The sequence below is a fragment of the Clarias gariepinus genome, chromosome 15 (assembly GCF_024256425.1).
Source record: "Clarias gariepinus isolate MV-2021 ecotype Netherlands chromosome 15, CGAR_prim_01v2, whole genome shotgun sequence".
Classification (NCBI taxonomy): domain Eukaryota; kingdom Metazoa; phylum Chordata; class Actinopteri; order Siluriformes; family Clariidae; genus Clarias; species Clarias gariepinus.
Genome location: NC_071114.1, coordinates 8,291,367 through 8,304,658, shown reverse-complemented (window position 1 = coordinate 8,304,658; position 13,292 = coordinate 8,291,367). Strand labels below are relative to the sequence as shown.

Below are 13,292 nucleotides of genomic sequence, written 5' to 3'. Positions count from 1 at the left end.
CACAACAAAAGCTGAACAAACATGCACTGGAAACAGGAACTTAAAAAATTGTGCTTAAACAGGAAATAATAATCATTATTATAATATATATAAATAATATGATCAGGGGTATGTGATTAGCTGTGACTGATGGGCATTGTAGTCCAGTGCTTCTCCGTTGCTAAGCTGACAAATCTCTTCACCTTTAATACATAGTTTCCTATAAGCAGAACACAGGGTCTTGGAATATCATGAAAAAATGGAACGGCAGCCACCAAAGCACAAGAAAGAAGCAAAGTTCTCTGCACTGCAAAAGGGAGAGCGACACACACCATCAAGCGGGAAGGGCTGTTCTCTGCTGAGCAGGGAGGCAAAGTAATGTCTGAGGCGGGGAAGGGAGATGTCCATGACAGTACTGGGACCTTAAATAGTGTCCTCTTCGGGGAGTGTAGAAGTCAGGGGTCAAAGCAAGTTGAATACAGGAAGCCTTGACTGCAGCTTTTGAGTCCTCCATTTCATCCCCTGGACTGAGCTGCGCTGCAGAGGTTACCCCATTGACCTCTGCCATGAACTGTGCTGGCATGCTGCTGTCTTTGTTCAGCCAACACACTCGCTGAAGCCCCCAACTCCCCCCAGCCAGTCAAGCCACCTCTTGTTCTCAGCCAGTCGAGCTTGCTCTTGCTGGGCCCAAAAGAACTGAAAGAAGTCTGCTGTATTTTTAATTTTTTTTTTGTTCAGGCTGTCTGTCAGGAAGATGAAGTGGAGCAGATAAAAGAAACAAACCTCTGTTCATAAACGTGGATGAAAAATAACTTGAACTTGAGCTAGGAAGATGGACCAGAAACATAAAATGAACATGTAATGATCACTGCTAAAATGTGATAACAATAACAGATAATAACCAAGGACACACTGCAAAACATGACTTAAATAATTCTGTGACATTAAGTCACACAGGTGAATGTAATCATGAACATTTGATTTGCATTTGAACATGTGACTTTCAAGGGCTGATCGGTACTTTTGCCAAGTGCTGCTTCAGCGCTACCATGACTGTAGCATCTTCTATACCTCTTATCCTGTACTGGAGTGTAACCCAGGAGACTTTGGGCACAAGGTGGAGTAGACCCTGCCAATCTATCACAGGGCACGCACACACACACACACACACACACACACACACAAACACACAAAGGGCAACCTGGGAACACCAATTAGCCTAATCTGAGAACTGTAGGAGGACCCAGGAGGACCCAGAGACATAAAACACAGACCCGAGGCAGGAATTGAACCCTTACCCCTGGAGGTGCGTGATAACAGTGCTAACAGCGACATGATTTCTTGAAAAGCACAGTAGAAAGCAACAACAAAAATTATAATTTAGGCCTGTCCTTTCTTGTTCACATCAGTCTTTAAAATTATATCAACACAGTACACTAAGGTAAAATCTAATGTAGTAAGACTAAGTTCACTTACTCACTTATGGTCTATATGCCTTTATCCTGGGTATATGAGGCGGGATACACAATAGGCGGGTTAAACATTAATTATTCCCTTATGAAGAGAATTACGATTTTTTTTTTATGAAACACAATTTAATGCACATAAAATTTCTTTCTACAGCTGAGTGCTGTTTCATCCATCCAATCATGGACAGTCCAATATATACCTTATCTCTCAACTTATTGTATTTCCACCTATTTTCCTATTAAACCTGAACCATGGTTGGTAATTTGACACATCTTAAAAGCATCATAAACACATACAAATTATTTGAGCTAATTTGACATTTAAAAGAAACTAAGTTATAGTGGCAACTTCCTAAATAATGTTTGCCACATGAGTCACATGAGTTAAGCCATGTTTCAATTTCAATTTATCAAGCATTTTTAGCAATTAAAAAAATATATATATATATATTTATATATTTATATACAGGCTCGATCCCAAATCGCTAAGTCGCGCGTATATATTTAGTGCACTAGGATGTAGAAGGCAGTATTTCACAGGGTATGAAATAAGTGCACGTATATAGGAAGCGTAGATCCATTTGGGAGTGAGCCATAAACCCGGAGCCGAGTGGATGCGCGGCGGCGCTGAACGTGCGGAAGTGGGTGAGTGCGCTCGCGCGCGGGTGGGGCCGAACAGACGCTAACGTGACCAGCACGCGCACGCATTCCGTTAAATGAAGCGTTTTATATATTTATATATATGTATGACCCTGCATGAAGCCGTTGTTCGGAGTGGACTCATGAACGTGTTTTTTCTTTTCAGTCAAACAGGGACGTTAAAGATACGGCGGTAATAATCTAGCTTGTTTTTTTTTTATCATTATTATTTATTCCAAGGCTGAGCGCGTCAAGCAAGCGGAATTGGCTTCCATTATCACTCCAGGCGGCGATAACACCGATCTGGACACACTGGGGCGATGTGAAACGCCGATATCGCTCGTTCCTTCCGCGCACCGAGGAATAAGATGAGCACCGGGCAGGATATGTCTCCCGATTTTGTCTTGATGCGCCTGGTGTCTGCGGCCGAGGAGGACCGCCTGGACGCTGAGAACGGCAATCTCTCTGCGGGCACCGGAGGAGCGGTGCCTGGATACGCGCAGGACGTCTTGAGTCACGGAAACGTTAAGGGTAAACTGGACTGCGCGCAGAATCAGCTCTCAGCGGGAAACAAAGCTCCGCAGTGTGCCGGAAGCGAGGCACCTGACGCGGGTGTGATGGCGAGCAGAGACGCGCTGGCTCTTCCTCCTCCTCCGCTACACTCCGCTCAGGCCCGCGCTTACGATCTCAGCCACAGACGCGGCATCGGGCCTCAGCTCTTAGTGTTCCGAAACGTTTCAAGAGACCCCGATGGATTGTCCGAAAACAATGCGGATGCTTCGATGGCTTTCGAGGAGCAGACTTCCGAGTCGAGTGGCAGCGCAAATAACAACAATGCACCGAGCGCTGGTGATGCTCAGCAGCATCAATACCATCCTCCATGGGCGCTGCATCCTGAGCTGAAGCTGAGCACAGCGCACACGGACAGAGCCGAGCTGTGCCACCGGCATCGCATCATCTCGGAGAAACGCGACTGGCCGCAGCTTGTTGACAAATCAAACCCGACTGCGGTGTTAGACCCGGCATGGAGCGTGAGAGCGCAGGAAGAGCTTCGGCTCCCGGACAGGCCTGCTCTGGAGCTCGCGAGGCAGTTCGGGGAGCTGGGACTCGCCCCGGTGCCCGAGTTTTTGCTCAAGGACGGCGATCTGCAGCACTGCTCGTGCTCCACGACGCCCGGAATCCGACAAGGCGAAGATCCATCCGAGACCAGCGATGCTCTGCTCGTGCTCGAGGGCCTCGGCTCGGAGGAGGTCAACAATTCCGAGTCCCAAAACGGTGCCCAGGTGAAAACACAACTCGCGCTCAAATGTTTCCCATCGGTCCTCTCGGGCCAGGCGGTCGGGGTCACCGGTGGTCTCTGCTTACCAGCATGTCGCGACTCACAGCTTTGTTGTTTGTTGCAAGGCTCCCTATCCATTAAGGCTCAATCCAACACGAATGACAGAGACTGCACACAATTCCCATCCTCATCATCATCAGTAGAGCCCGTGCGTTCTGCCAGCGCGAGCTCGAGCCTCGGTTCGAACCCGAGCATGCAAAGCGCCGGTCCGTCCCGGGTGCCGTATTCCGAGAAAGCGCTGAAAGTGCCAGCGAAGTCCAGAAAAGGGTCTCTCAAAATACGTCTGAGCAAACTTTTCAGAACTAAAAGCTGTAGCGGCTCTAATAATCTCCTGGATAAGAGACCGTCGGTGACGTTTTCCATCTCTTCAGCCGGAAGTCTGGTGGACATGTCAGGCGTGAGCACCGTGGAGCACGACACTGCCAGGTACAGGACTACTCGGTGTAAACTTTGTGTATTTTTTATTTGGTCATAAACATTGCTCACACTCAGTGTTCACTTTTTTATTTTAGTGCATCATGCAAGTGCTTGATGAATTACTTTTTTAAAACTCTATTTTAAACAAGAATGTGAAGATGGATTTAAAGAAAAAATGACATAAGAGCAGTGGGAAGGTGTTGGGTTGGAAGATTATCTTCAGTTATTCAGTCCCTCTGGAGAACCTTTAAACAATCTGTATAAAACAATACAATCGAAAAGTTTGAAGCAGGACCATTTAAAGAAGCTAAGAACCAATAAAGAACTGTTTTTTTTTTGATGATGGAGATGAGAAGCGCTTATAGATGTTCAACTGGGTTGAGATTGTGCAAGAGAGCGTTTCTTTTAAGATTTAAATATTTCTTCATTAACAGTATGAGCGTGAGCAGTTAAAATAATTTTGCATTAATTTGTATTCATCTTTTATTTAAGTGGACAAATGGGGCTTAAACCACAGCAGTGTAACAGAGCCACCTGTTTCTATTTTAAATTCACCTGTATTTATGTTCCTATGTCTATTTCTTAACTAATACACAGTATGTTTGTCATGCAAACTCTTTACATCATGTCTTTCACTAGCCAACCTGGATTAACAAGGGCCCAAAGTGCCTTCTCTGGTGCTGCTTTCACTCCTGTTTTCACAGGTAAGCCAAGGACAGAAGGAAACAGCAATGATAAGCTTAAATTTATCTCTCTCTATGTAGGCAAATAATTAAATATAAAGATTATTATATACTAACACCATCCTGACCAGGATTAAAAAGTTACTGGTAATAAATGAACAGGTTTATGTGTTAATTAAGGCGAATAAGAAAGGTTCTTTAACCTGTGTCGTGTCCTCTTTGCAGGGGAAACAGTGTCGCTGGTGGATGTGGACATCTCACAGCGAGGACGAAACTCTCCTCATCCCCCAACCCCTCCTCCACCTCCACGCAGAAGTCTCAGCCTGCTAGGTACGCACACACAGACAACAATTCATGTGATCTCATTCCTTTTCTGGCCTACATTTGTTTCTTTATCCTTCTCCCTTCCAACTCTCTCTCTCTCTCTCTCTTTCTCTCTCTCGGTCCCTTAGCTTATCTTACAGTATATCTTTTATACAGTCTGCCATTTTTGTTGACATTCTCTGTGTGTTTGTTTTGTCTTACCTCCATCTCTCCAGGAATCTCCTCAGATCTTTTTTCTTCTGTCTTGTGTCCCTCAGACTCTTGTTATCACAGATTCCTAACTCTTACGTCAGTCTGTCTGAAACCCGCTCTGCGCGAGGAGAATTTTTTTTTCCAGCTGGATAACCTTTATTACATCAATTCTAGGGTAGACAAGGAATAAAACATGTGGCAAGTTTCAAAACTATTTTTGTAGGTTAGTACAATTTGGAATATGTTGAGTGTGTGGTACGATTGAAAGGGCAGGATTTTGTTCCTGATGTCATCTTTCAGTCGGTTACACTTCATATTCACACAGTCTTTTCTGTTTTTCAAATTTAAAATATTTTCCCATCTAGTTTTGGGATGAGTACCTCTGAAACATACTTTTTGCACACCTTTTCATCATTTCCATTCATGAGTTTGAATGCACACACAAGCGTATGTGTTCTGACATTTGCGGATACATCCTTGTTTTCTGTTCCAAATTGCATCACATGGCAGAAGTCTATAATCTGGGGCCTGTCAGTAATACTTTGCATGCTGTGAGGGGATGATAGACTGTGGATGACTCCTTGTGTCACCTAATTGGAGGGATTCTGTGGTTTACAAAGTGTGAACAAACATGTTACAGTGACATAATTGGCTAAAAACCATTTAGGACGGAGAAACAATGTCTAAGTTGACATGCAACCCAATAATTCAATGATGATACAACTAAACCTACACAATTATGATTTTGAAAAGAAAAAAATCCATTTACAGTATACACCTAGATCAGGGAAAGAGTAAACAGATTGAGGCCGTTAAAATGAAATTGCTGTTTGCCTAACAAAATGGGTTTATGTCTTTTTAATATTTTATTAAATGAAAGTTCATGTTATAGATTTGTACATATTTAAAATAAATATGAGGTTGGATTGGCTTCAAGAGGCAGATAGTGAATACTACTGCTAAAGAAGGAATTAGATAAACAGTACAATACAGTAAAATAGAGGTAAAACTTTGACAGCACCTTTTGTGTGTGTGTGTTATTGCCAAATATTTCCAAATGTGAGTGAAAGCAGTACACTAATGTGTAATATATTAGGTTATTGCCTACAACCAGAGGCACTAAACCTGTAAGACAGGCAAAGATGTATGAAATCCAAAGTAAATTCTTTGTGGTCCAAAACATGTTTTGTCCATATAAATATGGATCGACTACGTGGTGTCCAGCTTTGGACACATATAAGTTCAGAATCTACAGTTGGAATGAATTAATTCAGCTCTTTGCATGGAAGCACAGTCACTGCTATACACGGCTCTGTGCAAAAAAACAAACAAATTTAAGCCCTTGTTTGATCATAACTACTACTACAGCTGTTAAAGTGCTTAGCTGTAACATGCAGGAATTGAAACTCATACCCTTCCATCTCGCTAGTTCAGAGCCTTAAACTCTGAATCGCTGCCAACTGAGTGAGGATGCTTGGTTAAGTTTCCTTTGGTTGCTGCAATACATCACATTCTTCATCTTAAAGCACAGGCACAAAATTCAGACTCTCTTCAGGTCACAGCAGCATATTTCTTGGGCTACTGAAGGGCCATAATCTAAGCCTATTAAATTATTAACACTATAATTATCGATTCTGTTGATTAATACAGTTAAACTAGGCTCTAAAACTGGATATGCACAAGAAGGAGACGCAGGGACAATGGAAGTTAACTGAATGCATTATTAGGTTATTTAACTAATTAATTTAATTGAAAATACAATTTTTTTACTCCTTTTTCCTTTCTACTTTTATACAAGAGTTTTAATTATTACATATTACTGATAACAGATTAGGTGAAAAGTAGAAATTTTTGTATTTTCAAGGATTTCAAAGTTACAGCACACATAGCACAATTGTTTTGATTTCACGTTATTTGGGATTCAACCACTGGACAGTTTTTTTTTTCTTTTCTTTTTTCTTTAGCTGAGGCTGTTCTAAAGAATAATAAGTAAAGACATAAAGAGAAACTTACTAGATTTACAGGCCTGTCTACCGCCTCCATGATTTATTTTCCCTGTCCTTTAACTACATGGTACTCAGAAGAAAACTACTTTCACCTCTGAGTGTAATAAATGGTTAAAAAGCAAAACGTTACACAAGATCTCTACATGTCGCTGTGTTTGTGTTCCACCAACATTTTTATTTTCAACATGGTTGTCCCTAGTGATCTATTTGGAAGACTATGATCCAAAGTATTTCTGAACCTTTTTAGACACAGCTCTGTCGTACGTCAACTGCAGGTATTGATTTTAACCAGTGATTCAGCACGCCATTATGTGCTTATAGGAAGTGGGTGCGGGTCACTCTGCTGCCTGTCTGATGTGAATTGTAGACAGGGTAAAAAACATTAAGTAGAAGTTTACTACTCTCTGTGATCCACGGGTCTTGACTTTGACACCTGTGTTTTGAATTCCTCCTCCTGGTTCCTGAATACTTGCTACTCTGTTTCAGATGATATAGGCGGGCCACAGCCAGGGCCTTTCCTAGTGAATGTCATGGGGGCATCCCTGCAGTCTCTCCCCCTGCCTCTTCCTCCTCCTCCCCCCCTCCATGCCACCATCCAGCATAGCCTCAGCCTCAATGGTAAGGGTGTGATGGTGGCTGTGTGTGTGTGTGTGCGTGCATGCCAATTTCTGCTGAGGTATGTTGGGGCTTCAATGAGAGTTTTTTGTTACTAAGGGCAGACTCCAACCCTCCCTTCCTCTCTTCTTCCCCTACTGTCTAATCTTATGTCCCTTCCTGTGACTAGATTGCAAAATATCAAGTGCAAATAGATTGCAAAATATCAATGCTACACTGGCTTCCTGTTGCATGCATTGCCTTAATCTGCTTGACTATTACATACTTTTTGTCTTTCATGTGTTGGTAAGTTACTAATAAAGAAATAATAAGGACATTTGTTTAATTTTTGTTTAAAATTCTTTTTTTTAAATTATTTTTTCTGTTCAACTTTTAGTAAAAAAAAAAAAAACATTTTAATAGCTTATTCTAAACGTTGCATAATGTAAATTTTGGGGGGCCGGGGGGAATTAAAAAGTTTTAAAAGTTTTTGTTAAAAAAAAAAAAAAAAGGTATAGCAAGCAATTAGCTGGAAAACATTATGTAATATGATTTAACATCCATCTCTATGGATTAATCTGATTTCAGCAAGTCATTACATATTCATGAAAGGTTAGTGGCAATAATCTGTAATTAAAGACATCATGCATGTCCAAAAAAAAAAAGGCTGCTAATCCAATCTATAGATTTATTTTTCATTTTAATATTTTACACTTTAATTAGGCGGCATTGTAAAAAAAACATTAAGTAGAAGTCTACTACTCTGTTTGTTCCACAGGCGTGGCGGTGGTGTAGTGGTTAGTACTCTTGCCTTGTGCCTCCAGGTTGTGGGTTCGATTTCCGCCTCTGTGTGCAATGCAGTGTACATGTTCTCCCCGTCCTTGGTGGTTTCCTCCCACAGTCCAAAGACTTGCTTGTGACTTGATTAGGCTAATTGGTGGTCTCAAATTGCGTGTATGTGAAGAAGTGAGTGAGACTTCAATTGTGATTCAAATCAGGTCATGTTGTTGTTTATTTATTTCTTGATTTATTCATAAATTTTTTGATTTTACAAAAACAAAAGTTATGACCTGCTGCTTTTATATGGAATGCCAGGTTGGCTGAGAAATTACAGAAATTGCGACATATAGATTATAAGCCAAACTAATACATAACATGCAAGATCAGAGAAACCTGTTTACGTTCACTTCTTCACAGTGTGGCAGTAAATTGATTTCTTGTGACACTTATTTACTTTAAATGTGTTGTTCTCATTATATTTGGATGGTTAGGTTGTCAAGGCAACAGAATGACCCCATTCTTAAGCTCTTGATGCCACCAGTCATTGGTTCCAAGCTGACGGCACGTTTGTTGCTGTTTGCTGAAGGCAGTGTGCTAGCGCTGTGTGTGGAATATATAAACCTGTATAATGGCCCTCTCTGAACTTATTAAATTTGCACCAAACTTTACGGAAACAGAAGGGATGTACCAAAAATAATGCAAAAGTGGACAAATTTTTTTTCTATGAACTGATATAGCACCTGTTGGTTGAGCCATTCTTGTTCTATACAAAGGTACTATTCAACATACTTTGCATCATAAGCAATTTATTTGCACCATCGTTAAACCCAACTCTCAAAAAACGTCTTTGAAAATTCACTTTGTCACAGTTAATGGTTTTCCACTCCGCTACCGAATGTTTCCGGAATTGACATAATTGACAAGAACAAAGTTAAAGAAGTGGAACCCAGCATTGAAGGTGCACCATGCATGGGAAGTCCATCATCTGTGACAAAGGGGATTTTTCATAGAGCAATCGAGAATCGGGTTCAGTGATGGTGCAAATGCATTGCTTGTGATGGAGACTATGTTAACTATGACCCCTTTTCAGTACAGCTCACATACAAAGGTCTGCTTGCAGTCTGGAGAAAAGCCTTTATCCTAGCAACAGCACAATCAGAATGTAATATCTCATAGTTATGATAAATGATGGTTGATTAGTATAAAGCATTTAAAAAGACTTGGAGAGAGAGAGCACACTCCTACAGATCAGTTAGACAATGTAAACCTACTCATGAGCACAGGACCACCAGAGAGTTCTCTGTGTTCTCTGTCTACCTTGGAAACAGAGAAGCTCGCCCACATGCTCATAGTATCCGGCAACCACAGAGCTAGAGGAAACGCATACATGATGTTTAGCGGCAGCAGAGTTTGTGATCTGGCATTGAACTTTATTTATAAAAAAAATTCGCAGAAGCGTATAGAAGTGATCGATTTTATCAGTCTGTAGTTTAAAAAATATATAATATAGTAGATGTAATACTATATTATTTTTAAATATACTTTAACATACAACATGAGAACACAATTTAATTTAGCTTACAAGTAGGTTAACTCCAATCTGCTTGTTTAGCAAGTGGTTTGGTTACTTATAAACCCTAGAGATATCATTCATATATATATTTATATATATATATATATATATATATATATATATATATATATATATATATATATATATATACCACAACATGACAGTTGACCTACTTAGTATAGAGATAAATAGATGTTTGTGGCCTAAATTCATCTTTTTAGCGCAAAGACATTTACCTACAAGGGAAACTGTCAGTGTTGCATCAGATAGCTAGTTCATATTTAAAAAAAAAAAAAAAACACAATTGTGCATTTGCAGTTGCTAATTTGAAGAAAAACCAACGTGTGATAGCTGTAGTTAATCCACATAAATGATGGCTAATTTACTTGTTAAGCAGGATTACAGTATATGGACCGCCTGGCCAAAAGGAAAGGTCACACACTCTAAGTATTCATTCCTTTGCTTTTAACACTTTTTATGTACGCCTTCGACCCTAGCTGTGATCTCTACTGTTAATTTTCCTAATTTAATTTTTTACAATGCAACTACACCAAGCATTTATGTAATCGCCATTCTTGATTTTTGTTTTTCTGACAATGGTTCTTCAAAGAAGTTGACAGTACAGCACCATCCTATTTAGTTTTAATAATGTCTTTCAGGTCTCTTAACCTAATTTCAGTTAACTCAAATCTTCTTTCTCTCCCCCCGGACAGTGTTGGGTAGTGCTAAAGCAGTTTATCCTACTAATAAAAATTGTCCTGGATTGATGCCTGTAGGCAGGATTTGGTTTGATCAACACATCAAATCCTTCTCCTGCTGGGCAATGATGAATAAAACACTGATAGAGCGAATAGATAAGTAACACATGATGACTATTTCCTACAGTCTTCTATGCACTATACATAATTTCCCCTATTGCTTTCCAGATAGTTGCTACATTTAGCCAATAAATACATGTCTAAAACAAAATATCAAATACTCAAATAATCATAAATCTCATATTTTTGTGCTAGATGCTTTCTTCCGAGCTCTCCCTCATTCTTCGCCATCACCAATTGAGACTCCACCTCCAATGAGAGTAGCTCCATCTTCAAATGTTTGTCCTCTAAGGGGAGTTGATTCCAGCAGCTTCACAGCGAGTCTGAGAGAATTGGAGAGGGTGAGATTGTAAACATAAAAAAAAAAAAGTTTCTCTGTAACCTCAACTGTAATACTTAAATAGGTATGACTCTGTCTCTCTCTCTCACAGTGTGGCTGGTACTGGGGCCCGATGAACTGGGAAGACGCGGAACTGAAACTGAAAGGGAAGCCGGATGGTTCTTTTCTGGTGCGAGACAGTTCAGACCCCCGATACATCCTTAGTCTCAGTTTCCGCTCACAAGGAGTTACACACCACACACGCATGGAGCATTACAGAGGTAACCAGTGCGCACAAGCACTATACACATCATACATAAACAGCCCCCACAAGCAGAATGACATGCAGAATTATTTGTTTCCTTGTTCAGGAACCTTCAGCTTATGGTGCCATCCGAAGTTTGAGGACCGCTGCCATTCTGTGGTGGAGTTCATCGAACGTGCCATCATGCATTCTAAGAACGGAAAATTCCTTTACTTTCTGCGGTCACGTGTACCTGGTAATTTTACTTTAGCATCCTGTTGATGGTATTTGGAAATAAGTCTTGAAAAATTTTGACTATACCTGAGTGTGCAGGTGAAAGGTGATTACAAACATTGTTTGGTCTTACAGGACTCCCACCGACCCCAGTGCAACTTCTGTATCCAGTATCCCGCTTCTGTAACGTCAAATCCCTGCAGCACCTTTGCCGCTTCTGCATCCGACAGCTTGTCCGCATAGACCACATTCAGGAGCTCCCTCTCCCAAAGTACTGCTCAGTTTAATGTATAGTTTCACTCTGTTCTGAATGACTAGTTCTGCATACACTGTACTGAAAACTTCTTTTCTCCCCCAGACCCCTCATTTCCTACCTGAAAAAGTTCTACTATTATGACCCAGAGGAAGAGATGTACCTGTCAATCAAAGGCATGCGACAGATGGCAGGTGTAGAGCAAGAGCCAGAGTCTGAGACATAACCAGAAAGCCACATTTGCTGTAAGAAAGCAATAAAAAAAAAAAAATGGAAATTGGTGGTTATTTCCCAAATATAAATGAGTAAGAATGATAATTAAGTGCTTTTTTTTTTCCTCCAGGTTTTCTGTGTATGGATAACAGATGGGATAGTGCATAGATGCTTCTGTTGCACAGCTCTGCCCCAAATTCCCCATCAGTCTTCCAGCAGAAGCCAAATGGACGTCATCAGAATGGCTGCTTGTTGTGTTAAGTCAAGATGGGGTAGCGAAATGCTGGAGTACTGTCCATATGAACCTGTCCAGCGATGATCTGCCAGGCTTTAGACTTCTGGACAGGCACAGAACTGTGAAATGAAATGGATAGGACTTTTTAAATGTGATCTGGAGTTCTGAAATAACCTCCATCTGTAGCTCATGAAAACACTGGACTTTTTACACTGGACACATTTGTGAATCGCTTTCCTTTGTTTTTTTGTTTTTTTTTCTTTTTCCTCTTTGTTATCTTGCACCCCTTATTATTTGCCCTTTACCTCAGTTGTACCCTCCTCAGCCTGACTGCAGGCCATCTTTACAGTAAAACACAGTAAAAATCAAAAGAGGGTTTGGAATTTTTCTTTACCAGCTTGAATAGTTATACTAATGATGTTGTTGATGATGATGATGCCTTGTTTACTTAACCTCACATTGGTAGCACTTAGCCAGACAACCATTGACTTGTGAGAGCCGGGGAGGGAGATGGCTGCAAGTGCAACGTGATTGACACATTCCTAAAAAAATATTTTTTATCTCGCACTTAAAAAGCTGCTACTCTGAAAGACATAAGCAGTGGTCTTGGATAAACAATTGTTGCTGCTTATCAATCTGGAAAGGGTTGTAAAAACTTTTTCGAATCAATTGGAAACATTCTACAGTGAGAAAAGTTATTCACAAGTGGAAAGCATTCAAGACAGCTACAAATCTTTTCAAGAGAGCATTCAACCCAATACGCAGAGAAATACAAAAATTTCAGGGGCTACATCCTAGATCTTACAGGCCTTAATGAGCATGTTAAATGTTAATTTCCATGGCTAAAAGAAAACTGAACAAGATTCATATGGAAGGGTTACCTGGAGAAAGCATTGTCTATTTAAAAAGAGCACAGAGGTATGCTTGAGTTATCAGTCCAATGGACAGATAAGCCCAAAGTGGAGTTGTTCGACCTCAATT

The 13,292-nt window shown here is 40.7% G+C and overlaps 1 protein-coding gene across 2 annotated transcripts; it reads left to right on the top strand.

Moving 5' to 3' along the window:
- The first annotated feature begins 2,114 nt into the window (after positions 1-2,114).
- Positions 2,115-12,682, top strand: socs7 (suppressor of cytokine signaling 7). 2 transcript variants are annotated; one of them, XM_053513696.1, is made up of 10 exons: positions 2,115-3,852; positions 4,483-4,547; positions 4,752-4,856; positions 7,535-7,666; positions 11,009-11,154; positions 11,245-11,413; positions 11,504-11,632; positions 11,746-11,881; positions 11,969-12,108; positions 12,207-12,682. In XM_053513696.1, exons 1-9 carry the CDS (start codon positions 2,456-2,458, stop codon positions 12,087-12,089), a joined length of 2,400 nt encoding a protein of 799 aa, XP_053369671.1. In that variant the 5' UTR covers positions 2,115-2,455; the 3' UTR covers positions 12,090-12,108; positions 12,207-12,682. The 2 variants fall into 2 exon arrangements, with proteins under 2 accessions (XP_053369671.1, XP_053369672.1); XM_053513697.1 differs by lacking the exon at positions 7,535-7,666.
- Positions 12,683-13,292: the final 610 nt, after the last annotated feature.